This window comes from Podarcis muralis, chromosome 7 (genome assembly GCF_964188315.1).
Source record: "Podarcis muralis chromosome 7, rPodMur119.hap1.1, whole genome shotgun sequence".
Taxonomy (NCBI): domain Eukaryota; kingdom Metazoa; phylum Chordata; class Lepidosauria; order Squamata; family Lacertidae; genus Podarcis; species Podarcis muralis.
The window spans coordinates 54,445,007-54,472,686 of NC_135661.1; the positions used below are offsets into that span (position 1 = coordinate 54,445,007).

Here is a 27,680-nt window from a genome sequence, read left to right on the forward strand (position 1 = left end):
GCTGGTCCATTAGGGCAAATGGGGCACTGCCCCACCAATATCACTCTGCTCTCAGCCAGACCCTACTTGTCAACCTTCTTACTTGCAACTGGTCCAAGGGGTGCTGCCGCCTATCAGCTTCCTCCTCTTTCGTCTCAGTTTTGCCTTTATAGACCTCAGCAGGAAGGAGGAGGACAAAACTAGGATTACCGGTAGGTCAGTCTGTCACTGGCTCTGGCGCCACCTACTGTTGGTCTCCCTGCCTTCTACCCTATCAGTCCCAAAGGGCACCAGCTGCCACCACTGACACTCCTGTGGGCAATTTTGCTTAATATTTCTGCAAGCAGTTTCCCCTGCTATGTTATTTTCACAAATATACACGTTTTTATGCACACTTTGCCCTGAGATACCCAGTTTTGTATGGATTTTTTCGGTTAGAGATCTATACCTACAAAATTCAGAAAAGTTTGCATTTTAGCTTGCGTGTTGTTTCAGCAAATGCTGAGTATGTAGAAACTGAAGCCACCCCGTGTGTGGAACTGCCTGATATCTCAGCAAATGCACCTCCCAAATTCATGTTTCATGAGAGAATGCACAGGAGGAGGCGTTGCCAGAGATAGGTGAAGGGAGAGGTGCTTCACTTTTCGCAGTACCTGCCAATTTTGCCACCCACCCAGCTGCTGACTTCCTTCTGGCTTTGGAGTCCTGCTTGGGGCACAGGGGGTAACTTAAAATTATCTGGGGGTGACGTTTTCCAGAACCAAGCCAGCAACTTGAGAAGTTTTGTGTCTGAAGAGGACAGAATCGCTGCCTGCTGAAGAGGGACACAATGAATAGTAGCAAGGTGATCCCACTTGGGCTTTGCCACTTAGCATCTGTGCCTATAAATAATTAGATGGATCTTCTTGCCCAGTGGTCCCTAACCTGATGCCTTCACCATTTTATTTCAGTCTGCACCTTTCCCACAAGACAGAGCCATGTGGAATTCTTGATGGAAGACCATGAAATCCAAGAGGAAGCGATGTGTTGGTGTGGCACAGCTGAGTGGACTGTGGGGGCACCTCCCAGCCCCCCAAAGCAGAGGTAGGAAGCCAAAGCAGGGGAATTAGGAAGAAGAATATCTGTTGCTGTATAACTTCGTAATTAGGGTTGCCATATTTCAAAAAGTGAAAATCTGGACACAAAAGTTGTTGAGCTGTTTTTGGGGTAAAGTTGTTGAGCTGTTTTTTGGTTGTTGTTTTTTTTTGCAAAATCTCAAAAAAAGTTTTTGAGCTATTTTAAGGGAATTTGCTGACATGAGTTGCCATACACCAGAGGTTTCCCGGCCATGTTAACATTGGTAACAGAATAGAGATGTTAAGGCACTCAGAGGACCTCTCTCTGCCACAAAGGTCCTGAATTCAAACAAAGGCCATGGATTCTTCATTGCCCTTCCTCTAAACATAAAGGCACAGCTTGCTCTGTCTCTGAACTGTGATTTGCTACATTGCTCTGTGTAGAAGACAGCATGTTCAAAGCTCTGCTTTGCTATTTCTTTCAATGTGCAGACCCTCCCTGCAACAGATGAGGGAAAGAGACAGGACTAGTTCAGTATATTTTCTTGAGGCAAAAGATAAAATGGTGCCTCTCCTGTTTCCTACACAAAAGTGAAACAAGGCTTCAGTACTTCATACTTCAGTGCTGGAGACAGGACAGCATCTTCTGCTGTCTCCTCTCAGATGTTGTTGGACTACAACTCCCATCACCCTTATCCACTGGCCATGTTGGTTGCTGTTGATGGGAGCTGGAGTCCAACAGTACCTGGAGGACAGCATGTCCTCAATCCCTCTGTTAAAACATAAACACAAGGGTTTTCATTCACTTGATCCATCCCTTTATGCTCATATAACGTAATGCAGATGGGGTCAGATCGCTCAATCAAAACCTGTCTCTGTGTTCAGAGTTCGCAACCCAAAACTCTGGCCTGTTCCTGAGCACGGAGATCATGGTTGCGTACACATTATAGCTTTAAAGCCCATTCCAAGCACATCCTTTCCCTCAAATAATTATGGGCACTGTAGTTTGCTGGGAATTGTAGCTCTGTGAGGGGTAAGCTACCATCCCCAGAATTATTTCAGGGAAAGAATGTGCTTGGAATGTGCTTTATAGGTACAGAGTGTACACAGCCCATGTCAGTCATGAAATTGACCAGATATTTTTTTCCAAAGGCAGGAAAAGCTGCTGTACCAGATGCATAATTGATAGGAAGGTAGCTTTTCCTTCTTTAGCAGAACTCTGCTAAAAGGCAACTATCAGTGATCAAATTAAAAGGTCAAATTCTGACAGAAGGATACATTTTATTTATTAAATTTATATCCTTTCCTCTGCACAACAACCCTGTAAGGTGGATTAGGTTGACTGGCAGTGAGCTTCATGGCAGAGTGGAGATTTGAACCCTGGTCTCCCCAGTCCTAGCCCAACACTCTAGCTGCTATGCCACACTGCCATTTGTCTCATGATGAATGCTAGATTTATCATGTGTGGACTGGACAATAAAATAATTAGACTTTAAGCAGCCTTAGATCTGCAACAAACTTGAAAGGCTTATTTTTCTGTGCTGCCTCATCAGATGGAGGCTTCTATTAGCAAAGTACATTCAAGGGCTTGCCTATTATGTGTGGTGCCTAGTAACCAGGCTGTGACCCGTTTTCCTCCCTGGCAACTGCTCAGCTTCTCCTAGCAACAGCATCCCTTTGGTCCCTCAATGTTCCTCTGTTGAAGCAGGGAGGGGGGATATCTTAGGGAGCGGGCTATGACAGCTCAGTCTAGTTAACAGGAAATAGGATCTGCATCTAAACTGAAGGCAAAGCAGACACAGGAAAGAGTCAAAAGTCTCAATCTTGGAGCGGTTGCCGATGATTTGAAAAATACATTCATTAAGAGAAGGCTTTCAAGATTAGCAGAGCATCACAGGGCTGAGTATAAGCATGGCTTGATGTGCTATACGCTCAGGGGAAACATGGTTTGAAAAGGTGAGTTTGGGGTTTGTTTTTTTCTTTTGCAAAATATTTCTGAGGGGTCCAGAGGAAAAAAATGAGGGAATAAGTTAAATGTTTTTAGAAAGGTTGCTGTGTTTGCCTCTTGTTGCAAAACCAACAAGGAATCTTTTGGCACCTTAGACGCCAACAAAATTATTATGTCACAAGCTTTCAGTGTACACTACATTCCACTTCATCAGTTGCATGAGGTGTATTGTATTGAGTTGCAGATGCCTCTATACATGCTTGTGGAGGAAAGAATTGCAAACGGTGAATGAGGGATAGTACCTTAATGAACGCAACTGTAAACCTCAGTGTTTTGTTTAAGCAAATTTAATATAATGTGTTTTGTTGGTGCAATCAGACCCTGTGGAAAGGAATGATGCTTTGGCTGAAGAAGTCAGCAGGGTGCTTGTTTTGTTTACTAACAATGTGCTTGTCTTTGTGAGGGGTGGGGAGACGCTGAGAAAGAGCTTGCATATTCTTTGGACTGCTGAGTCTGTGCAATGAGCCTCTGTATATGCTGTGGACAGAGACACATTGCAGCCCATGGAGGGTGGGCAGGTTTTGTCCTCACTACAGCAGTGTCAACAAATGCTATGGGCTAAGGTTACCAGATTTTTTTCAATGAATCCCGGGACACTTTTCAGCTTCAATGGATTTTGTATGGGGACTGATTTGAAAATCTGGGGACTGTCCCTGGGTAGGTAAATCTGGTAACCTTACTATGGGCTGCATCCAAAGCTATCTCTACTCAGAGCAGACCCATTGAAATGAACAAACCTGGCTAGCTTAGCTCCATTAATTTTTTGAATGTGTTGACTACTCTGAGTAAAACTTAGTTAGAAACAACCTCTTGCTGTTCTTTCTCCCCATAGAAATGAACAGCACCAAATCATTTACATAGAAGAGAGGGTGGGGGTGCAATCGTGGACAAAGGAGGAAGCGGAGGCCAGGCTTGATCTGCTTTGCTAGGCCTGTCTTGGGTTCAGCTTCTTTGTCATGCTGGTGTGTGACACAGTGTTGAGGGGGACAGGCAGAGACCGGGGAACACATTCACACCTATATATCTGAAGCACCATGCTACAAGTTTAAATAGTATTGAGGCTCCTATTCCCCTCACAGAACAGTTTCCAGATTCGTTTAATAGGTAGTCCCTCTACCCAGAGAACTGTGGGAACTGTAGCTCTGTGAGGGGAAGTCACCTAACAAGTCCAAGCACCCTGAACAAACTACACTTCCCAGAATTCTTTGGGGGAAGCCATGATTGTTTAAGGTGGTAACATAGTGCTTTAAGTATATTGTATGAACGTAGCCTAAGAGGGGGAGAGAGTCATCCATGTTAGTAGGAATGCCAAGAACCAGGCACTGTCCACATTTGCTGTGGGCCTATATAGTCGATATTCACATGGAAAGCCGCTCTGTAAATCTCATTATTCTTCCAGGGCATTTCTAACACACATTAGCTTCAATGTGACAAGAAGATCCCTGGGACTTCAGGGTTTGCTAATCATTGCTGTCTGACTGTCTCTCTTTTGTCCCTTATAGGGGTGCCTCTGATAGCTGCACCTTCATGGTAGCTGCTTCAGGCAAAGTCAAGGGACTGGATGCCAACCTAGGCCCTTTTCCACAGGTTGGTTGGTTATTTATTTATAAAAGCTATTTTATGCCCGGCCTTTTGTCCCCTAAAATGGCCCCATAAGATGGCTTTATAAAATAGGGAAGGGGCACACTGTCACAACATAACAAAAGTCTGTTTAAAGACAGAACCTGAGTTTTCAAAACAGGAAATGTTCTTCAGAATAATGTTGTGGGTTTTTTTGTTTTTGTTTTTAAATTAAGGTAGAAGAGGAAGAAACTGGAGCAGCCTTAGTTACACCTCAAGGTACTGTATATAGAATGTGCCTGGTCCAATCCTGTGCAGGCCTGCAATGTGGACACAAAGCTCTGAGCAGGCAAGAGCTGTCCTGTCCATTTCCAGTGAGCATACACAGAGCGTTTGGCCTAAGGCAGCCTTCACCAGCCTGATGCCCTCCAGACGTTTAGGGCTACAACTCCTATCAACTAAAGCCAGTATGGCCAGTGGCCAGGGATGATGGGACTTGTGGTCCAAAACATCTGGGTGACACTGGGCTGGTGAAGGTTGGTATTGCACAATTATTGCAAGCATATAACTCTTGAGTGTGCAGACACAGACGTGAATGTTGAATTATAAACCGAAAAGGTTGCATCATGGTCATGAAATCTCCAGCTGTTACAAAGCTGGTCACAGAAACCAAGAAGTCCAACAGGGCAACAAGGAACATTTTAGGGGACTGAGTTTGTAAAACAGCTTGAAGCTGCACAAGCTCTTTGGGGAATGAGTGGTGGTGTAACCGCCACATCAGAATTTGCCTCCGAAGTGACTCCATTTGCATGTTTGTGCGCCTTCAAAAATACAGTATTGTTACAAGCCACCCCAATCCCTGTCAAGCTGTGCACAAGATTCCAGGGGTCTTGGCTCTCAACCAGGGCCTGTGCTCCTTTGGAGAATTGAAGACGTGTTGAAAGCTGCTGTAGCTTTAAGAAATAAGATTTATCCACAAATTTGTACCTTCAGTCTCCATGGAGTTCAGATGTTACAGCATGGTCATCTCAAGAGGAACTGTGCAGTGCTGGAATCCAAGGCCCAGTTACCCTGACAAATTTCCAAATCTCCTGTCTGTTTTCATACCTTTGTGGGGGGGGGGGACGGGACAGTTCTCTTGCATTGCCAATGTCCTCAATGGCACTTTATTGTTTCTTAATGACCCTAGCTTGGCCAGGTCATTTTCCTAGCCCAGGAAAATGCTCTGCAGGTTGTATATACCCTTCATATCCCAAATAAACAAAATCTTACCATTTATTAATTTCTAGGGTTTAGATCACATCTTACCTAGTGGTTCAGTTCCAAGGGTTTCAAATGTATATGAAAACCAGTATACTCAAACATCCCCTGTGTGAGCATCCCTAGCCTTCCAGAGCCAGCATGCTGAGCAGTCCTTGCTCCCCCCCCCCCCACCAAAGTGGAAACCTTAAAAGCTCTTTCCATGCTAGGAAAATTTCTCCACCTTGCATGAATTTAACTTGCGGAATTTCAGCCAACTGACCTTCAACCATGTATCTTTGAAGATCATACTGTGGTCAGTGATGATTGTGTATAACACACACACACACACACACACACACACACACACACACACACACACACGAAATGGCTGGTTTGGAACTGAGCAACACCGTTTTTCTCATGTGATTTTATGTTTGCTTTGTTGCAGCTTCAGATCCCCTTGGCCCTTGCTTGGAGCCTCTAGCTGCCTAGCCCCACCATGTCCAAGCAAAACCGCGACGTTGAGTTAGCCCGCCTGGTGCATGACAAGCCACTCAGTCATCCTAGCTCCTCCCCCTCCCATCGCAGCCTAGCCGAGCAGCTGCCCAACGTCCCCAGCTACCGCTCCACCACTGCTGCTACCTCCCGCATCCCTGTCTTTGTCGCCAGAAAGCAAAAGGCTGGTGTGACGAACCCCAGTTTTTTGAAGGAAGAAGGGTCATCTTCTCACACCCAGGGTAACGTAGCATTTGCCATGGCTTTGTGCGTGCAGCTTTGTGTGTCAGGCTTCCTTTGTTTCGTCTGCCTGTGTGTGTCTCATGTGTCTGCTTCAATACATGTACATCCAGTAGCCATAACTTCCAGACATGTAGCTGTGATTCAGTTTTGTATCAAAAGAGAAAAGGCCAAGAGTTGCTCTGCTGTGCTGAAGGTTGCAAATGGCCTTGCTTCACAAATTGCTCTATTGAAGGTGGCAGGCAAGACCTGTCCCTTTTGGGTATACCTTTTAGAGTAGGGGTAGAGGACCATTTCTTCCCAGCAAGCCAGATGCTTATGTGCCAACTCTGGAGCCCCCCAATTTAAAAATACATATTTTTATTTTAAAAAGTAAAAAGCAAATGTAAACCAAACACAACTGGGCAGTTGTTCCATTGACATTGAAAACAGTCCTAAATGAATTCAAGGAGCATTAATATGTAGAGCATGGTGAATGCAGTTTTGAGAGGTAAGTGGATGGGGCTGTCCACCTGTCAATCCCCTAAAGCCATAGTGACATCAGGTGACACTGTGCTTTGAAGTCCCATTGTTGGGACTTCAAAGCACAGTGCGGGGGATGTTTGAAAGCTCTTTTGCAAATAGCCCTGTGCTGCTTTTTGAAGAAGCTAAGTTAATTAATTTTGAAGAAATCATAATTCACAGTATATTTAAAAATATTGCATAAAAGCTTGCCTGGAATTTGCACTAAGTTATTATCTCTGAAAAGTAATAAGTGCTTCCTATCATTACAGGAAGGAATAATCAAACCTCTTGGTGTTTGAAACAATCTGTCATATTTGAATAATGTGCCTAAGTTTTCATAGCAATAATTGTACATCTGATTGCATTTATACCTTCCAGTTAATTATTCCTGTTAGTTCTACAAGATAGTTATCTAAATACAAAAGGGTATCAATATGAATCTATGACACAGTTTAGCATGATAACACAGAATCAACAAGATGATATAAACATTTACTTTGTCAGGGTATTATAACTAGAATTTATACTCCAAATATTAATTATATTTTATTTATTTTATTTCAACCAATTATATACTATGTAATTACAATCAGTATACAAGAACAGTGTACAATCAACACAATCAGTTGAAAGTATTAAAAATTAAAATATTTTCAATTGGTTCATGAAAAATAATAACACAAAAACTTTGTTTTAATTTTTTAAAAACCCACACAATTTATTACATACTTTGGCCATAGTATAATTTGAATTGCATAGAAAAGAAACTGTATAAACCTGGGATAGGACATTTAAGAGCTGGTTATGTTTACTGAAGGTGTCTGAAAATACAGGTGGGAATTAGGAGGTTGTAGTTTCAGGTGTCTCTTGATCAGTAAAGGACCTACATCTTGAACATTTTGGTATGAGGAGCCCCTGCTAGTGATGTATCCACTGGTTTTATCTGTCTTCTTGTTTTCTTCTGGCTCATTTCATATATTTTCTTGCCAAAGGACGGCCATCAGGGAGATACCCTACTGTGAACATCAGGAATAGGAATCCTAAGAATGGCTCTTCAGGGCTGCCAGTATTTGCCGGCCGTGCTCAGACCTCACCACCAAAGAAACCCCAAACCCTCGCTGTGCCGGTTATAGCCAAGGCTCCCAAGAGGTATGAACCCACAATGTTTTAGAACCTAAAGTCCAAAAACTACATGCAGATTCTTGATTTTTTGAGGAGCATTGACCTGTAACTGGGATACAAACCTGGGATAATCATTTGCATACCTTAGGGTACACAGCTGGGGTGCATCAACGGGTTTATGTCAGAGCTGATCCAATATCTTCCCACTGGCTGAGGCCGATGGGAGTTGTAAATCTGCAATGTGTAGAGGGCAACAGGCCAGCAATGGCTGGATTACCCTATGGGCCAAGAACCAGTTGCTAAAGAGTTTTGCTTTGTTATTTATTTTGTTTTTCTTTCAAGTGTCCTAAATCTGTCTGGTTTCTTTCTAAAGACTCGGGGTGCCTTTTATGGGCAACCTTTAATCTGCTTGCACCTTATTAGTTCTCCAAATCTTAATTTTTTGTCTCTCAAATAACATTAGTTTGTGATCACAGCTGAGCTACCAGGGCCAAGGACAATCTCACAGCTGAAGCTGCTATTTCAAGGCAGCAACAGCAAGACATTGATACTATCTGTGTGGACTAAATTTAGGACTCACTTTTTTAAATAGAGAGAATGTTCTGATTGTGTGTACCAAAAAATACCTGACCTCTTTCTTTTCCCCCATTTCAGGAGGAAACGCTCTTCCCAGGAGGAGAGTGTGGAGGAGCTGAAAGTGCCATCTCCAAGCCCCTCACCAGTCAAAGCTTGGCCAGACCTTTCCAGTCCACAGAGAGAAGGATCACTTTGGTACAACACTAGAGACTTCCATTTATATGTGGCATTTACCGTATTTTTCGCCCTATAGGGCGCACTGGCCCATAGGGCACACCTAGGTTTTTTTTGGGGGGGGGGAATAAAGGGGAAAAAAATTATTTCCCCCCCAGGCGCGGGGCTGGGGCGGGGGAAGCCTGAGCTTCCCCCGACCCCAGCCCCCGGAATAGGCTGCTATTCGCAAGCCTTGGGAGCCCGGCGGGAACTCCTGCTGGGCTCCCAAGGCTTGCGGAGAGCTGCCCGAAGCCCGGGGTGCACAGCGCCGTGCTCCCCGGGCTTCGGGCTGCAGGCAGCTGTGTGCAAGCCTGCAGAGCCTGGCGGGAACTCCCGCTGGGCTCCCAAGGCTTGCGGAGAGCTGCCCGAAGCCCGGGGTGCACTCCGCTGTGCTCCCCGGGTTTCGGGCTGCAGGCTGCTGTCTGCAAGCCTTGGGAGCCCAGTGGGAACTCCCGCCGGGCTCCCAAGGCTTGCGGAGAGCTGCCCGAAGCCCGGGGTGCGCTCCGCTGCGCTCCCCGGGTTTCGGGCTGCAGGCTGCTGTCCGCAAGCCTTGGGAGCCCAGTGGGAACTCCCGCCGGGCTCCCAAGGCTTTGCGGATAGCTTTCCGACCCCTCTCACTCTCCAGGCTTCAGCGAAAGCCTGCATTCGCCCCATAGGACGCACACACATTTCCCCTTCATTTTTGGAGGGGGAAAAGTGCATCCTATAGGGCGAAAAATACGGTATATCCTACCCTTTCTCCAAGAAAGTCAGGGCAGCAAACATGGGGTTCTTACATGTTATCTTTGCAGTATGTTTACATCAAACAAGAGCTACTGCATCTAGTAGCTTAGTTTGTTTGGTTTGCAGACCATAAACATCAGATACAGTGTAGGGTTAGCAAGACAAGCACAGCGTTTTTATAAAAAGTACAAGATATGCTTTCCCTTGTAAGTGTCCAGCAGTTCCTAAGAACATAAGAAAAGCCTGCTGGATGAAGCCAATGGCCCATCTAGTCCAGCATCATGTTTTCTCATAGTGGTCAACTAGATGCCTCTATGAGAAACAGGCAAACAGGACTTGACCTCCAGAGCACTCTGCCCTCCTGTGGCTTCCAGCAACTGATATTCAGAGGCATAGCAATCATGGCTACTAGTCATTGATAGCCATATCCTCCTTATTTTATAAAAGGCTGCAGGAGAAGGCTGCATGACAGACTATGCTAGAGTGTACTCCAGCCCTCCAGGCTGCAAAGCAAAGAATGTAATGAATGAAAGTCAAGCCACACTGAAAAGCTACCCACCAGTCAGCAAGAAACCTATAATTCATCTGCCTATAGCCTCCATCCCAACCTGGTGGTGCCCTTCAGATATTTTGAACTACAGCTGCTATTGGTCCTAGCTAGTCACCCCAGTCATATGATGCTGAAGTTGATGGGAGCATAGCCACACTGGCCGGGGCTGATGGGAGTTGTAGTCTAAAACATCTGGAGGGCACCAGGATGGAGAAGACCTACAGCTTGGCATGTGGGAGAAATTAGGTTTCAGTTCACAATTTATGTACCTAATTCACGATTCCCAAAATAATCCACAATTTGAAAAGAGGTGAACCTTCTAAATCCACACTTCTCTGAATTTTGCAAAACTATCAAAATATGAGTATGTACAAAATGTGTATATTAGAGCAAAGTGAGTAAAATGCATATATTATCGAAAACAACATACAAAACTGTATTATATTAGAGAAAATTGCTTGCAAATATTGGTATATTAGGCACAATTGCATTAAAAATGTGTATATGAGGAGAAATTGTCCCTCCTTCACTACAACTTGCTAAAATTGGGCCTAGAATTAAATAATATATCATTGGTCAATGAAAAGGTTTTCATTCATAATATCACTTCTGGTGATTACAGCATTGAGCAATGGGAAAGTTTTCATTCATAATATCTAGCCTGGTTTCACTATAGTTTGCCAGATCGCAGCAGCTCAACAGCAAGCCAAAACAGTGCAGTTATCAATGACCGTCTGCAAGAACTGGTGCGTCTCTTTAAAGACCGAACAGAGAAAGTGAAAGAGAAATTGATTGACCCAGATGCTTCTTCTGACGAGGAAACCCCCGTGGCATGTAAGTGAGACCAGCACCATCTATTACAAAACTTGAAGGCTCTCCTTTTTCAAAGGGTCTGTGTCTAGCAGGGGGTAAAATATATTCAACCTATTTCTGAAACTTCTCTCTGCTCCTTGTCACCTTCTGACAAGCTCCTTCTCAAGGGTTGCCAACTGCTTATTGCAACATGACTTTTGAGGTTTCTGAAGCCATAGTGCACTTACTTAACTGAAGCATAAATAAGCTTTGCAAAGCTTGGACTCAATCAAACTAGCTCTTTGCAGCAGGGGTTTAGCTTCTCTTCCACTTCCTTAGGATGGGCAGCATAAGCTTTGCTGGACCCTGATGGCTGACCCTTATGGCTGACCCTTAAGGCCTTGCTGATTAGCAAATGGACGCAGCAACTTTCCAGACACACTCGCTCTCTCTCCATCCTTTGATACCAGGTTCTTCTAGGTGAAGCAGAAACCAGTTGCATGTGAAACTGACTCTGGGTGTGAGTCGGGGGGGGGGCATGACCATCACCAGAGGATGGGTAACTTGAGCACCAAAGTACATAGAGGAAAACAACCCAGGCCTTCCGTGTCTAATGATTAAAGACTCAGAAGCAGCAGTTCCCAACCTGATGCCCTCCAGACATTTTGGACTCTTGGTCCCATCTACCCCAGTTGGCTTGAGCTGAGGGGAGTTGCAGTCCAAAACATCTGGAGGGCACCAGGTTGGCTCAGAGTGTCCAAGCATGTGCAGAGATTCCCTGCCCCCCTCGCTGTTAAATAACTGCAGCCTCCACACACCTAATATCAATTAAGATGAACAAAGGCTGGCTAAAAACAATGGTTTTGATTCCAAAGTTTGCCTGGTTTTCACTTATTCCATTTGTTCCCATAGCACCTTCCAAAGAAAAGCCTCCAGAAGAAAAAGAGGGAGCGAGTGAGAAGGGTGGAAAGAAGCAAAGTCCCCCACGTGGAAGAAAATGCCAGTTCCCCAGCAGCATTGACCCGCTCACCAGTGAGTACCTGGAATAGGCTTTTGACCGAAGAGCCTGCTGTAGAATATTAAGCAGGAGGGGGGGGATGGCCATGTCAGTAGCTCGTCCTACTCTTGAGTAGGACCCTGGCAGAGACACATGCCTGACTGGCATGTTCTCTCCCTCCTGGTCTTTCATTCGGGAGCTTCAAAAGCTTTCTTCTGCCCGAACATCACAGCGACCGATGCCAAGAGACATCGGCACACTTAGGGATCCGCAGAGTCTTCGCAGCTTGCTTAACAGACCTCAGCAACTCAGCATTTTGGCTAATCTACTTTATTTACATATAAACACACCTGGAGCACTGCAACATGGCTCCCTCTCTCTCTAGCATCAGACAGCAGAGAGAGTGAACAAAGGACAAAAGTCCCACTTCACGGAACACAGTAACACAAACATCCTGTCTTTGTCACTTCCCACTTTGTGGAGTCAAATACAGACACCGTCATGTGATGGACAAAAATCCCATGACTGCAATCATGGGGCAGGAATTCTAACAGGCCAGAGGCTGATAGGCAGGTTGCTTGATGCTGAGCATCTCTTTTTGGAAATAGGCACTGAAGAAGGATAAAGCAGTGAACTCCATTTTTAAGTCAGCCAACTTCATTCAAACCTTCTGAATGATCCTTTGGATAAGTCCACACTCCTTCAAATTGCACTATAAAGTTCTCAGCTAAAAATAAAATACCAAAATGCATTTAAGTGGTGCATTTTAGTATAAAATACATTTAGAAATTCACAAATATTCTATATTTAAGTATGTGCTTCGTGACATAACACATGTGTTTGTATTGTAATACAAATTTACATACCTCTTTTAAAATATGGGAGGTTAATATGGAAACGGGATGGAGTGGAATTGTGAACATGCATTCAAAATTGACACAGGCCAGAAATAGTCTGTTTCATCCATTCCAAACAATTCAAATGCGAACAGAATCAAATTCCTGCTCCATCCCTACCTGGAAGCTAGGCCAGTGTGTAGATGTCCCCAGATTTTCAGATGGAGACATAAGGCTGAGAGATAAACGCTTGTCTAAGGCCACCCAGTGAGTTCACAATTAAACTGAGAGGTGGGTGCTGGAATGGTTCCATCTCTTAACCAACTATATTCATAGCAAAAAAGCAATATAGTGGAGAACATTCATGGAGCACATTAATGGTTGAGAACTACTAATTCATCTTGCACAAATTTCTCATTCTCTGATCCCACAGGAACTGGTTTGCCTTCTATTTCCAGGTCCTGTTATTTTGGACCCTCATGCTGCTGTGCTCAGTTCCTATAGTTCCATTGAGTTGTCCTAAACAAGAGAAGCAGGATAAGTTCTTGGCAACTAGCAGAGCTCCTGAGTCTGTTCTGGGTTTTCCCCTCCCACTCTAGATCTGATGTACATCTTGTGGCTCTTCATTGTGGTTTTGGCATGGAATTGGAACTGCTGGCTGATTCCAGTCCGCTGGGCTTTCCCGTTCCAAACACCTGCAAATGTTTATTACTGGATGGCTGTGGACTATTTCTGTGACCTCATCTACATTTTGGATATCAGCATCTTTCAGGTCCGCCTGCAATTTGTCCAAAGAGGAGACATCATAGTAAGTGACACCCATAAAGCCTTTGTTCTGTTGGATTAGCCCCTGACGTTTTGGGACACGGGTGGCACTGTGGGTTAAAAGGGATGTGGGTGGCGCTGTGGGTTAAACTACAGAGCCCAGGACTTGCCGATCAGAAGGTTGGCGGTTTGAATCCCCGCGATGGGGTGAGCTCCCGTTGCTCGGTCCCTACTCCTGCTAACCTAGCAGTTTGAAAGCACGTCAAAGTACAAGTAGATAAATAGGTACCGCTCCGGCGGGAAGGTAAACGGCATTTCTGTGCGCTGCTCTGGTTTGCCAGAAGTGGCTTAGTCATGCTGGCCACATGACCCGGAAGCTGTATGCCAGCTTCCTCAGCTAATAAAGCGAGTTGAGCGCCGCAACCCCGGAGTCGGTCACGATTGGACCTAATGGTCAGGGGTCCCTTTACCTTTTAGTCCTTGAGAAAGCCAAGCATTATGAGGAAACCAGGCCTTATGGGGAACAGTTGAGGGAGCTGGGTATGTTTAGCTTGGATAAGAGAAGACTGAGGGCCTTTCACACTTCTACTTGTCCTGTGCATGGAAAGCATGGGTCTGAACACTTTCCTGCTTGTCCCATTCCTTTGCTCCACTGCTTTCCCCGAGAAAACACACTCTTTAGCACTAAATTGGAGAAGACAACATTCTGCAGAAAACCTGATTGCAGTTTGTTCTGATTCAGTGCTAAACCACAGGTTTCCCAGGGGAAAGCCATATGAGATTACAGCCATATTCAAATATCTAAAGGGCTGTGACACAGAAGATGGAGCAAGCTTGTTTCCTGCTGCTCGAACAAATAGATTCAAATTACAAGAAAGGAGATACCAACTAAACCTTAGGAAGAATTTTATGATGGTGAGAGCTGTTGCACAATGGAATGGACTACCTCAGAAGGTGGTGGGCTTGACTTCATTTGAGGTTTTTAAACCAAGGTAGGATGGCCACCCTTCAGGGATTCTCTAGTTGAGACTCCTGCTTTGCAGGAGGTTAGGCTAGAGCACCCTTTGGGAACCATCCAATGCTACAATCCTATGGGCTTATCCACACTTCCTCTTGTCCCACTGCTTCCCCCCAGGGAAAACGATTCTTTCGTGCTCATTCGGAACAAACAGCAATTTGGGTTTTCTATGGATTGATGTTGGTTTCCAATTTATCATAAAAGAACAGGTTTTCTTTGGGAATAGAGTGGGGCAAGGGGGAATTGTTCAGACCCATGCTTTCTAGGCACAGGCCAATGTGGATGAGCCCTCTGATTCTGTGAAAACCCTATGTGCCTAAAGATCACAAACCATAAATGAAGAACCTGTGGCTCTCTAGATGTTGTCGAACTCTCTACTTCCAACAGCCAGCACACCCGATAGTCAGTGATGATGAGAGTTAGGCTCCAACAATGTCTGGAGGGCCACAGGTTCCCCAGCCCTGCCATTGGGCAAGCCTGTTTATCTTCACCGTCCAAGGACCTATCTTAGCTGTAGACACTTTGGATCTGACAGAAGCAGCCAGTGTGGGGGTACCCATCATATCTTTTAAATTTTGGTTGGTGGACAGGCTTTCATTCCTTGCTTCTTTCCTGGCTGTGTGGCTGCCCATTATTTGCAAATCTCTGATGGATGCATCTCTTCTTCCACTATGAAACAAGTGGTGATGACCCTCTCCTTTTGCCTCCTCTTCCAGACTGATAAAAAGGCCATGAGGAAGAACTATCTGAAGTCAGGCCGCTTCAAGGTCTGTACCATTTTCCTTACTTGTGTTAATTCAGCATTCTGCAAGCTGGTGCCCTCCAGATGTTTTTGACTACAGCTTCCATTGCGCCCCCTCCCCAGCTGGTTAGGGGTACCTGTTTGGGGAAGGCTGTCATATGTGAAATGATCAGTGGCTAGAAATTAAGAGTTGCATCATTTTAGTTCAACTACAGTAATTTTAGTTATATGAAGCGCTCATCCATGCCACAATCAAATACAGTGGTACCTCGGGTTACAGACACTTCAGGTTAGAGACGCTTCAGGTTACAGAAATAGTAACCCAGAAATGGTACCTTGGGTTAAGAACCTTCCTTCAGGATGAGAACAGAAATCGTGCTCCGGCAGTGCGGCAGCAGCGGGAGGCCCCATTAGCTAAAGTGGTGCTTCAGGTTAAGAACAGTTTCAGGTTAAGAATGGACCTCCAGAACGAATTAAGTTCTTAACCCGAGGTACCACTGTATTAAAACGGTGGTTTTGTTTTTGATATACCGGTAATTCTCTTATGTGCACAAATGTGCTTTGCAAAGTTGCAAACGATCCTACTTTGAGGAGACTTTTAAGTTCAAGGTCTGGACAGGGCTGAACCTGACAAATATCTGGAATCTCCTGATGAAGGATCTCAATACAGAAGAAACCACCTGGGGCTCTGAGCCCCTGGTGGTTTCTCCAGATGGGGACCTTACTCAAAGAGTTTGGCTGGCCCCTTTCATCACAGGATGCCACTCTGTTTTGTTTTACATGCAACATTGTCCCTCCTGCTGTCTTTTCTCCCATCTTCCTGTTTCCCAGGCTCTTGCCTTGAATATCTTTCCTCTACGCTGTCCCTTTGCACTGTTTCATCTCCTGCTTGCTGCTTTTCAACCCCTCCCTCTTTCCGGTTCACCACTGGGGCTAAGCGCCCCAGGCCCTTCCATCTTTTTCCTCTTCCTATTTCCCCCTCCTCGTTGTCCTTGCAGAGACAACTTGCCTAGTTTCATTTATTTATTATTTCGTTTATATCCCACCTTTCCTTAATATAGCTCAGAATGGTATGGTCTCCCCCCTTTCCATTTAATCCCCACAACAGCCCTATGAAGGAAGTCAGGCTGAGAGACAGTGACTGGCTTAAAGTTACCCAGTGAGCTTCATGGCCAAGTGAAGATTTGAGCTCTGGTCTCCCAGGTCCTAGCCTGGCACTCTAACCACTACACTACGCCTGGCCTCTACCTCACCCCTCTGTTCCCCTTGCACCTCTTCCCTTGCCCTCCAAAACCACCCTGGTTTCTTAGCTCCTGCACGGTGGCCTCTTAACAGGTGCTGAATGCTCTCTTTGTGCCTCTGATGGGAAGCATTCGCCCCACTTGGATTGCCTGACACCATTATGTGGTCAGAGGCAAGTCACTGTCTCCCAGCTCCAGTTCCGCACATGAACAGCAGAGATGCTGAGATGACAAACACAATAAGTATTGTAAAGCCATTTAAAGGTGCCATCAAATTACATGTAGTGATTGTGGTGGCAGATCAAGTTGCTAATATCTTTTTTGGGGGTGGGCTGCGTGCATCTTTCCAGATGGATGTGATCTGCCTTCTTCCACTGGATTTTCTTTACCTCAAAGTGGGTTTCCATCCTCTCTTGCGCTTGCCTCGCTGTTTAAAGGTGAGTCAGGATGAGTTACGCTCCTACAACCTATTTTCAAAACTCTTTTTGTTGTGTTTTAGTAGATGTGCAAAGCAGGGAGGGGGAGGGAGAACATTTTCCCTTTTTTGTTGGGCTTGCTAAAAGTGGGAAATGCACTTGAGGTATTTATTGAAACCTTTAAATATTTGAAGGGCTGTCACTTTGGGCTCATCCAAACTTGTGCCACATTTCTAGGCACAGGTCCAGGCTTTAAAACTTCATGCCTAAGCATTTTATTTCCCCCCCCCCCCCCCCAGTGCTTTTCCCAGGAAAACTCACACTTTCTGCAGTAAAATGAGAGTTTCCCCAAGGAAAGTGCTGGGACAAAAAACACAGTTTTATAGCCTGGACCTGTGCCTGGAAAGCATGGTGCAAAAGGAAGGTCTGGATGAGCCCTAAGAAAATAACAGAGCAGATTTGTTTTCTGTTTCTCCAGAGCATGGGACTCAAAGCCACAGGTTTCAGTGACTAAAATAAGACGGGGGGAGGGGTGGGGATGCTGATTGTACATGCCATTTGGCATTGGGATGGTGGGCAATTTTGATTCAGTACACATTTCAATCTGAGCCTATAAAATTTATGCTTTCCAAAATTTGCATTTTTCTGAATGCTGCAATTCAGTTCTCCAACCAAACCACATTTAAACAAATGCATATTTTAAAGGAAAGTGTGCACAGAAATGACTATATGAATGAAAGCAACAGACAAAAATTCATTATCTTAAAGGAAATTTCTTGCAAAGATAGGAACATTAGTCAAAACTGCATATAAACATGTATTTATTGGGAGAAATTCACATTAAAACGCTTATGAATTTTCATTAGGATTTTTTAAAAAAACCCTCAAATTGCTGCAAAATGTGGATAACTGAATTTAAAGTTGGAAAAAATGAGAAACTGAGAGATCCTAAATTTGCAGATCCTTCCATTGCTACCATAGATTGCCTTGGAAGGTGGCAGACTCTCCTTTCTTAATAAATTAAAAAGTTAAAAAATTGTCCAGTAGCACCTTAGAGACCAACTAAGTGTGGGGTGGGGTTTTTCTCAGAAGGGTAGTACGAGATGGGTGATTGACTCAATGGGTATGGTAAACCTGTTGACTGCATTAGTCCTACAGGAAAAAGCATGGGATAGTATGCAGATGCCCAAAAATAGCTTTAGCATGTGTAAGAAGAACCTCACCCCACCCTCCCACTATATATAAGGGTCTGGTGACTTCTGTTTCAGTGTATCTGAAGAAGTGTGCATGCACATGAAAGCTTATACGCAGAACAAACTTAGTTGGTCTCTAAGGTGCTACTGGACAATTTTTTAATTTATTTTGACTGTGTCAGACCAACACGGCTACCTACCTGAATCTCCTTTCTTAGACATTTTAAAACAGAAGCTGGATAGCTGCCTGCTAGGAATTCTGTGGCAGTGGATTTCCAGCATCAGGAGGTGGCTTGATCTTGATGACCTTTCAGGTACCTTCCCTTAAAAGCACTTTCAAGGAATTTGATTCAGGTGCTGCTGAAGGGACACCCACCAAATCATTATTTCAGTAATTAAGAAAAAGTGCTGGGAGCTTTTCCCGCTAATTTTATTGCAAAATATTTCTCCATTTGCTCTTGGTGCTCATCTGTACTTTTCATTCTGTCCCACAGTACATGGCCTTCTTTGAGTTTAACAATCGGCTTGAAGCTATTCTGAGCAAGGCATATGTTTACAGGTGAGGTAAGCTTTTTATGATGACCCTCTTCGCTCTTGAATGCAGCTGCTATAGGAAGAGGGGAGACTCAGGAGCATTGCAGCATTTTAGTTCCTTTCATAACTTTCTCTTTGTACTGAATTTCCCCCCGCTCAAACTGAGGGATCACCCACGCTTTACTTGTCTTGTGCCTAGAAAGCATGGACCCAAGTGTTTTTTTTTCATTTGCCCCACCGCTTTCCTCAATAAAACCCACTCTTTAGTGTGGAAAACAGAGCAAGCGTCATTAAGAGGAAAACCAAATTTGCTCTGATTCTGCGGTAAAATCAGGCTTCCCTGGGTGAAAGCGGTGGGATGAGCCGAAGCCTGGATGGGCCCTGAGACCTTCTGAAGAGAAAAGCTGCATGTTGATCTACATAGTCTAATGTAATTCCATTATTTCCAGAATTCACAGCATGCAACGTTTTTTCAGAGGGCAGCAGTTGTGTTGGGCTGTTGAGGTGAAAACAACCAAGCATCTCATAGCACTTTAAAGCCTAACCAATCTGTTATGGTATAAACTGGGTGGGGGTTAGACAAATTTTTAGATGAGGCCAATGCCTTTTTTCCCTAGAACTCACTAGGTTCATGGCAATCTGCCTTCTGCCCCGGCTGCTTTTTCACAGGGAGACCTCCAGCGACCATCATTGATTGACCCCTGGCCCCTTCTCACCTCTGCACATTTTAAAACTCTTTTTGAAGTTGCACATAGATGATGCTCCTAAAAAAAAATCTGTATGAAGGCAAACTTATGGAATAGGAGGGCCAAACTGCCTACTTTCCATTGGCTTATCCAGTGTAACTACCATATAACAATCACTATAATATAAGCTATTTTCTCCTTAAGGCCATACATAAGTACAATTGATCACTAGTGGCTCTATAGGTTGCAAATGGGAATGCAGACATGAAAAGTGAGATTGTTTTAGATTTAGAGAACAACTTAAAGAGTATTTTGTTAACATTGTCGTCTTTCTTCACCCTCTTTGTAGAGTGGTAAGGATCACAGCCTACCTGCTCTTCAGCTTACATGTGAACTCATGTTTATATTACTGGGCGTCCTCCTCTCAGGGGTTGGGCTCAACTGCCTGGGTCTACAATGGGGAAGGAAACAGGTACTTATTATATATTTCCTTTCTGCATTGCTATAATCCAACCACCCCCAACATGGTGCCTTCCAGATGTTTTGGACTACAATTCCCATTAGCCCCAGCATCATAGAGCCAAAAAATCTAGAAGGCACTAGGTTGGGGAAGGTTGGTATAATTCATTGTTATAGGATAAAAGCAGTAGTAGATCAGTTGCTTGGGCATTCTTATCCTCTCATATCTTTTTTAAATAAGCTATATCCGCTGTTATTACTGGGCTGTCAAGACTTTGATAACAATTGGAGGACTGCCAGACCCGGAGACCCTCTTTGAGATCATCTTTCAGCTGCTCAATTACTTCACAGGTGTCTTTGCTTTCTCTGTCATGATAGGTCAGGTAAGAAAACAATCCATGCCTTTTCAATACACAACAATCCTTGTTCCTCCCCCTGCCCCGTTTCTGCCAACCTGGAGGGGGTTACGATGCAGTGAAGGTTTAGGATGCAGTGGGCTCTGTCACTGCAGAGGTCCCCACTGTGCCCACCAAAAGCTGCGGGCAGAAGCTACTGTTATGTACTGAAGTTCTCACCCTGGGCCAGCAGGGGGATACTGTAGATAGTTTTCACTCAGGTCCACATATGCAAATAAGGGATTGAAAGTGACGTTCAGTGATTGGATAGTTACAGAAAGTGGTTACTGTTGTGTTGTAGTGGAGCTCTATATAAGCAGGCTGGCTGAACCCTTCAGTTCAGTTCTGTTCTGGCCTGTGAATAAACAAGAGCTGTTTGAAGAATCGCTGTGTCGTCTGATATGTTCACCCACAACTTAACAGCTACCATTGGCAGTACCCTTGCCCATGATGGCCAGCAATAAACCCCTGAAACAGAGCATTTTAGAGGGTGGGGAGGGGTCCAGCTATTGGCAATGGGTGCTATTCAGGCATCTCTGCTACGCCAGTCTGGAGGAGGGAGAGTGAAAATTTGCAGTTTGACTCACCCACTTTCTGCCCTGGCTGGCATGAGTTGAGGAGTATTCACATTTTAAAAGTCTGTTAAAACAATGCTGGGGAAAGGGAAACTCATTAAGAATGTAAGCAGATGCTTAGAAAGTGTTGGGCTCTGTTATGTGGAAACTGGGACTTTTCCCAGCCTATTCATGGATAAAGTTAACATCAAGGCATTCCCAGGCTCTCGACTCTACAAAGTGAATGGCCACCATTCAGGTATCATGTTCCAGCTGAAAGAAAGAAAGAAAGAAAGAAAGAAAGAAAGAAAGAAAGAAAGAAAGAAAGAAAGAAAGAAAGAAAGAAAGAAATTATCCTACAATCTCATATAATAAAACATCTCAACATGAGTTCTGGTTTTATTTCAGGACTGAAGAAATTTGTGGCTACTTGCCTAGCTGTTTGTTTAATTCAGGCCACATTCACTCTATACATTTAAAGCACAATTATATTGCTTTGAACAGTCATGGCTTCCCTCAAAGAATCCTGGGAATTGTAGTTTGTTAAGGGTGCTGAGAGTTGTTAGGAGGCCCCTATTCCCCTCACAGTGCTACAGTTTCCACAGTGGCTTAACAGTCAGTCCCTCTTTACAGGGGACTCTGGGAACTATAACTTACTCCCATTAGTAACTTAGCCCTCTGTGAACTGGTGCTCCCCAACTCCCAACTGCCCCATAATCAACTTCCATCAGCAGAGCCACCTGAAGCTTGGAGCTTGGGAGCTTTAGTTTGAAGGCATCAGGTAGGGGAAGGCAGAGATAGTTCAATGGTGTAGGTAGGCAATGCTGAACAAAAATCCCCTGAATGGTTTTCTCTTTATCTCACACAGATGAGAGATGTTGTTGGGGCTGCCACCGCTGGACAGACATACTATCGGAGCTGTATGGACAACACAATTAGATACATGGCTTTGTACAAAATCCCCCGATCTGTTCAGAATAGAGTCAAAACGTGGTATGAGTACACTTGGCACTCTCAAGGCATGCTGGGTAAGACTGAACTAGGGCTTTGAATATTGGCTTCATAAGGTGTTCCTCTTGTTGTTCAATACGGCTTAGGTCAAGGCTAGCTAAAATGGCGCTCTCTGGATGTTGCTTGGCCCCAGTTCCCAGCATCCCTGTCCACTACCTATTGGCTGGCTGCAGGGGCTGCTGGGGTGTGGTGTCCAACAACCACTGGAGGGTGCCACATTGGCTACCCCAGTTTAGGGCCAAACTAGCCATAATTTTGAATGCATATTTACATTTCAGGTGAATTGAATGACACAAGTAGCAGCCACAGGTGTGGGGGTGGGGTGGGGAGGAAGAGACTGATAATTACAAGCAGGGTGAGGAATTTAACCTTTTCCTTCCCTGCTGTGGTTCTATCGATGCCAATGGGACCTTTTTCTCCTATGAAAATAGCAGCTTTGGAGGAGTGCTTTTTCTGTTGGTGTCTGGACTACTGCAGGGGAGAAAAGGTTTAAACCTTCCTCCCTGACTCCTGAGATCCCGCTAGTTATCAGTCATCCACTCTAAGCAGCTGCTGTTTGAGTTTTTAAATATGTGCGCTGGCTATTCTCTAATCCGCGGTTTCAGGAAAGGCAAACTCTTCCTTACACTTCCTTTGCTGCAGACGAATCAGAATTGCTGATGCAGCTGCCAGACAAGATGAAGTTGGACATTGCAGTAGATGTGAACTATGACATTGTTAGCAAGGTGCCTCTTTTTCAGGTATGGTCCACACCCCCTCAGGGATTCGCTTACTTAAATCCAGACATGCTTGTACAAGCCAACTGATTCTTCCTTCCTTTGCATTCAGGGTTGTGACCGGCAAATGATTTTTGACATGCTGAAAAGGCTCAGATCTGTGGTGTACCTGCCCAATGACTACGTCTGCAAGAAGGTAACCAGCTTTGTCTAAGAAGTGAAAAGTAGGGTTGAGCTGAACTGTGGAATGAGGGCTGAGGTGTGGAAATACTTGCAGGACATTTTAAGTACCCAATTTTCAGTGGCTTTGGATTCAGCGAGTATGAAAATGTTTGTAGTGATTGGCGGTCCTTTCTGCACCATGCCTTGATAGTACTGTTCTGCATCATTCAGAGTCGTGGCTTCCTCTCACCCCCTCACCCCCAAAATCCTGGGAATGGTAGTTTCTTATGGGTGATACCCCTTACAGAGCTAACAATTTCTAGCACCCTCAACAAATTACAGTTGTTGTTGTTGTTGTTGTTGTTGTTGTTGTTGTTTTATTCTGATAGCTCAGTTGTTAGAGCATGAGACAATCTCAGGGACATGGGTTTAAGCCCCAAGTTGGGCAAAATATTCCTGCATTGCAGGGGCTTGGACTAGATGGCCCCTGTGATACCTTCCAACTCTACAATTCTATGATTCTATGGCATGAAAGCAGCAATAAAAAATAAATAGAACAACATTTAAAACTTGGGTAGTCAGTCTGAAACCTGAAGGGCAAAGGATCCCAGGTGTTGCAAAGAACACTTTTCCTCCTTGTTACTTCAGGGGGAAATTGGCAGAGAGATGTACATCATTCAAGTCGGGCAAGTCAAGGTGCTCGGAGGACCTGATGGGAAAACGGTGCTTGTGACTTTGAAAGCTGGATCTGTGTTTGGAGAAATAAGGTCAGACAGATGGAGAATGTCGATGTGGGGAGGAAACTGGGCTTGGCAGCAGGAAGGAGAAGAAGGGGGCTCAGAAAGATAAAAGTATAGTCATGTACAGTCTTGCTTACTTATCATCCAAAATGAGATCGGCAGATTTTTCAGGTAATTTTTTTCCTTCAACTGAAAAAGATTTCCCTGATGATAAGAAAAGTCCTGATAACAAAGAAATATAGGTACTTTGGCTATCCTTTCCACCCTTGAATCTTGAAACTGAATGGATATAAAGAGATGTACATGGCAACTATCTGATTTTGTTCTAGATTTCAACTACAGAGGGGGCTAAATATACTTTGGCTAACAAATACACTCCTAATCAATCAAGATTGTATGAAGTCCCCCCCCCAAAAAAAAATTGGACAAATGACTGGAGGGTCTATAATAATAGGAGAATTCAGTGGAGTTATTGCACATTAAATTAGATAAATCATCTAATAAAAAAGGGAAGTATGAGATCATTCCAACTGAACAATTGAAGCTGTCTCTTGGAGATATAGAAATCCGCATGAAATAGGCTATACTTATTATTCAATTGTCCATGAGTCATATTCCTGCAGAGTTTTTACTTCTCCTGAATTAATACAGAAAGTGAAAACTGTATCTATAAAGACAGTGACAATGGGGTTTTCAAAACACTGAAGAATTCCATCACCTAATGAGGAATTCAGAATGCACAGTGCAGAACCCAGAAAGCAAATTATGATGCCCTGAAAAATGACACCTGAAAAATTATACAGTTTACCAATAATCTGTACCCATTTCCCATGCCTCCTTCTGCCAAACTCTCATTATGGAAATGCAGAAGAGCAATTTGGTTCAGGGGCAGCCCACCCATGAGGCAAGGTGAGGTGATTGCCTCAAGCAGCAGAAGCCCATGAGGTGGTGTTCCACACAGGCATCTTGCCACCTCTGCTGCCAGTGGAGAAGCGGTGCTGGCAGGGGCACCAGTTTCTGGTGAGATCTCACAAGATCTTGTGGAGTGTGCAGTCATACAAGATCCTGCTGGAAGCTAGATATTTCATTGATGCTGAATGAGGTCCTCAGGAGACGCTGAGAAAAAAGGCACAGGAGCCAAGCTTAGTGCCCCGATGTATTCAATAGTAGATGTTGAGTTATGGAAACCAGATTGAGTCCCCAGTTGATGTCTTTTTCTTTTTCTTAGCTTACTAGCTGTGGGTGGTGGAAATCGACGGACAGCGAATGTTGTGGCTCATGGATTTACTAACCTTTTCATCTTGGAAAAGAAAGATTTGAATGAAATTTTAGTGCATTATCCAGAGTCACAGAAGCTGCTGCGGAAGAAGGCCAGGTGAGCTGCAGGATAGCCAGGTGCTGGTATGTTTGCTATGTGTGCACAGCCATACTCTCTATCAAGTCCAAAGTTTCATGAGTCCATGTTGAAATTTAGGCTCAGCAGCTCATTGGCACCTAATATTCCCAACACCTGAACAATGTGTGAAAATACCTGTTTTCCCTTTCTGTTCTTAGGAGAATGCTGAAAAACAACAGCAAAACTAAGGATGACAAAAGCAAAGGCATCATCATTCCTCCAAGAGCTGGGACTCCTAAGCTCTTCCAAGCCGCCTTATTCGCTGCAGGAAAGATGGGAGGCAAAGGGCGGTTGGCTCATATCAGATGGAAATTGAAAGAGCTGAAAGCTATGCAGGTAAATGCACAGAAAAAGTAGCTGCAAATGTCAACAGTGAGTTCTCTCCGGAAATGGGGTAGGAGAAGCTAACAAGTTAGGAAGTTCCATGGTGTTTTTACAGCTGGGACACCACAGGGGAAGAGCAACTGAAGGAGGGCTGTTTTTGAGTTGAAAAAACAATATAATGAGCAGCAGGGAAATGGTTAATCACTTATCTCCCTGCCCTGCCACCATTCCACTCAGTAGCACCAGCATCCCAAGGCCACTTCTCATTTAGAGATGTTGGGACTTTGTTACCTTTGGCTCAATGTGTCTGATTTCCCTAGCTTTTTAAAACAAAACAAACCTTTCCCCTAGGCAAGATTTAATCTCTGCAAGAGCTCTGGACTGGCATGTTTTCAAAGCTCGGACTGAAACTAGAAAATATAAATAAATAGGGTGCTTCCTATTTATTTATAGCTTCCTCTAACAGCAAGCTTGGTGCCCCAGTGTCAACAGGGGTGGTAGCAAAACAATGTTACTGAAGTAGTGATGGGCTCGAGTGAACCTAAATGTTTGCCGAAATACACACATTTTTTTGAAAAACACAAAAAGGAAGCAACTAAGACCCCTTCCTCCCAAAGAGCTCAGTGGACACCAGGAGCACAGAATTTTCCTGAATTGTTGTGCTGAGCGGTGGGTGTCAAGAGGGAGAGCTGCTTCAGCCCTGAACAGCTCCTAGTTTCCGCCCTGTATCCCAACTGGCTTGCTAGCACCCTGAACAAAAGCACTTTGGCTATGGGGTGAGAATACACTTTTGTTCTCTGAATACTATTGACAGTCTCTACGCATCAGGGACTAGAAAGATAGTTTATTTTTGGATTGGTGAGGGTTGTTTCCAGGCAGACTTGTGCCAGACATCTCCCTGCCCCAGATACTAACCATGCCCCATATTCAGGTAACCACCAGCATGATATCTTTGTCTTTCAGGAGGCCAATGCCACTCCAGTTCCACCTAAATCACCAGCCAGTCATAGATCGCCAGCCAGCTCCCAGAAATCAGTTCCACCTAAATCATCAGCCAGTCATAGATCACCTGCCGGCTCCCAAAGATCAGTTCTACCTAAATCACCAGCCGTTCACAGCTCACCAGCTGGTCCCCAAAAATCAGACGACTGCAGAAGAACAGAGAAGATTGTCTCAAAATCTTCAGATCACTCTGTCACGGTTTGCATAACTCCAGCACCTAAAGGTGATGAAGAGATTCTCTCCGTAGAGATTCTAGACAAGGACGAAACTAAGTAGAAAAGTCCAACTAGCTGACTGTCTTGTGTCTCATAGAAGGACACTGCCATAGGCCATAGCCTGAGGAAGGCACTTTAGTGACTATGGATCACTGCAAAATGTGGATAGGCTTGGGCTCTTCCAACATTCAGAATGTAGCCTCCAACGTTGTGCTATTAGATGAAAGATGGATGGAAATCCATCTCTTTTAAAATAAGGTCTAGAATTATTTGCACCCCCAAAGTATGGGGGTTCATCCATACCTTGGCAGAATGTGGATTTTGCACCCCTTGTGCTCTTTTTAATTCACCCTCATCTATGTGACAGGGACGCGGGTGGCACTGTGGGTTAAAGCCTCAGCGCCTAGGACTTGCCGATCGAAAGGTCGGCGGTTCGAATCCCCGCGGCGGGGTGCGCTCCCGTCGTTTGGTCCCAGCGCCTGCCAACCTAGCAGTTCGAAAGCACCTTCGAGTGCAAGTAGATAAATAGGGACTGCTTACCGGCGGGAAGGTAAACGGCGTTCCGTGTGCTGCGCTGGCTCGCCAGATGCAGCTTCGTCACGCTGGCCACATGACCCGGAAGTGTCTGCGGACAGCGCTGGCTCCCGGCCTATAGAGTGAGATGAGCGCACAACCCTAGAGTCTGGCAAGACTGGCCCGTACGGGCAGGGGTACCTTTACCTTTACCTTTACATCTATGTGACATCCTCCTTGAACTACTGTTCTCCCACACTTTCCGCATCATGAATCAGGACTTGCACAAGGCACTCCCACAACTTCACTGGGCAACTTCATCAAGTGCAGATAGGAGATTAATAATGCCAGTCTTCTTTCTGGGGGTTTCAAAGCCATTGCCTTTTGTTCTAGCCATGATGGACGTGGTGAGAATTGTTCCTCTGCCTCTGTTTGATCTCCCTGCCCTGCTTACAACCATTTGAAGAAAAATATGGTATGCTTTAATGCCCTAATCTATAATGATCTGGTGGATTGTCATATTTCCACATCTAACTGATGCATTGCAGTCCCTGGAATGTACATGCAGAACTTGCTTAGCCCAGCCTTGGCCATACTGATGCCTCACAGGAGTTCTGGACTCCCATCATCCCCAGCCAGCATGCACCAGGCAGTAGCAAGAGCTGTACACTAGCCTTGACCTAATAAACTGGCATTCTTTCTCCTA

General features: G+C 44.7%; 1 protein-coding gene across 5 annotated transcripts; it reads left to right on the forward strand.

Moving 5' to 3' along the window:
- The first annotated feature begins 935 nt into the window (after nt 1-935).
- On the forward strand, nt 936-27,680 carry LOC114601834 (cyclic nucleotide gated channel subunit beta 1). 5 transcript variants are annotated; one of them, XM_028739386.2, is made up of 20 exons: nt 936-1,062; nt 4,545-4,629; nt 4,839-4,881; nt 8,076-8,232; nt 8,860-8,976; nt 10,944-11,101; nt 11,972-12,091; nt 13,492-13,700; nt 15,392-15,442; nt 17,009-17,095; nt 18,762-18,826; nt 19,837-19,959; nt 20,188-20,329; nt 21,764-21,923; nt 22,549-22,646; nt 22,735-22,818; nt 23,433-23,551; nt 24,753-24,899; nt 25,079-25,256; nt 26,208-27,680. In XM_028739386.2, the coding sequence occupies exons 1-20, from the start codon at nt 971-973 to the stop codon at nt 26,520-26,522; spliced, it is 2,550 nt and encodes an 849-aa protein (XP_028595219.2). In that variant the 5' UTR covers nt 936-970; the 3' UTR covers nt 26,523-27,680. The 5 variants fall into 5 exon arrangements, 4 of the variants coding, with proteins under 4 accessions (XP_028595219.2, XP_077787927.1, XP_028595222.2 ...); XM_077931801.1 differs by lacking the exon at nt 936-1,062 and adding an exon at nt 2,758-2,990; XM_028739387.2 differs by lacking the exon at nt 936-1,062 and adding an exon at nt 6,293-6,581 and having other exon boundaries at nt 4,564-4,629.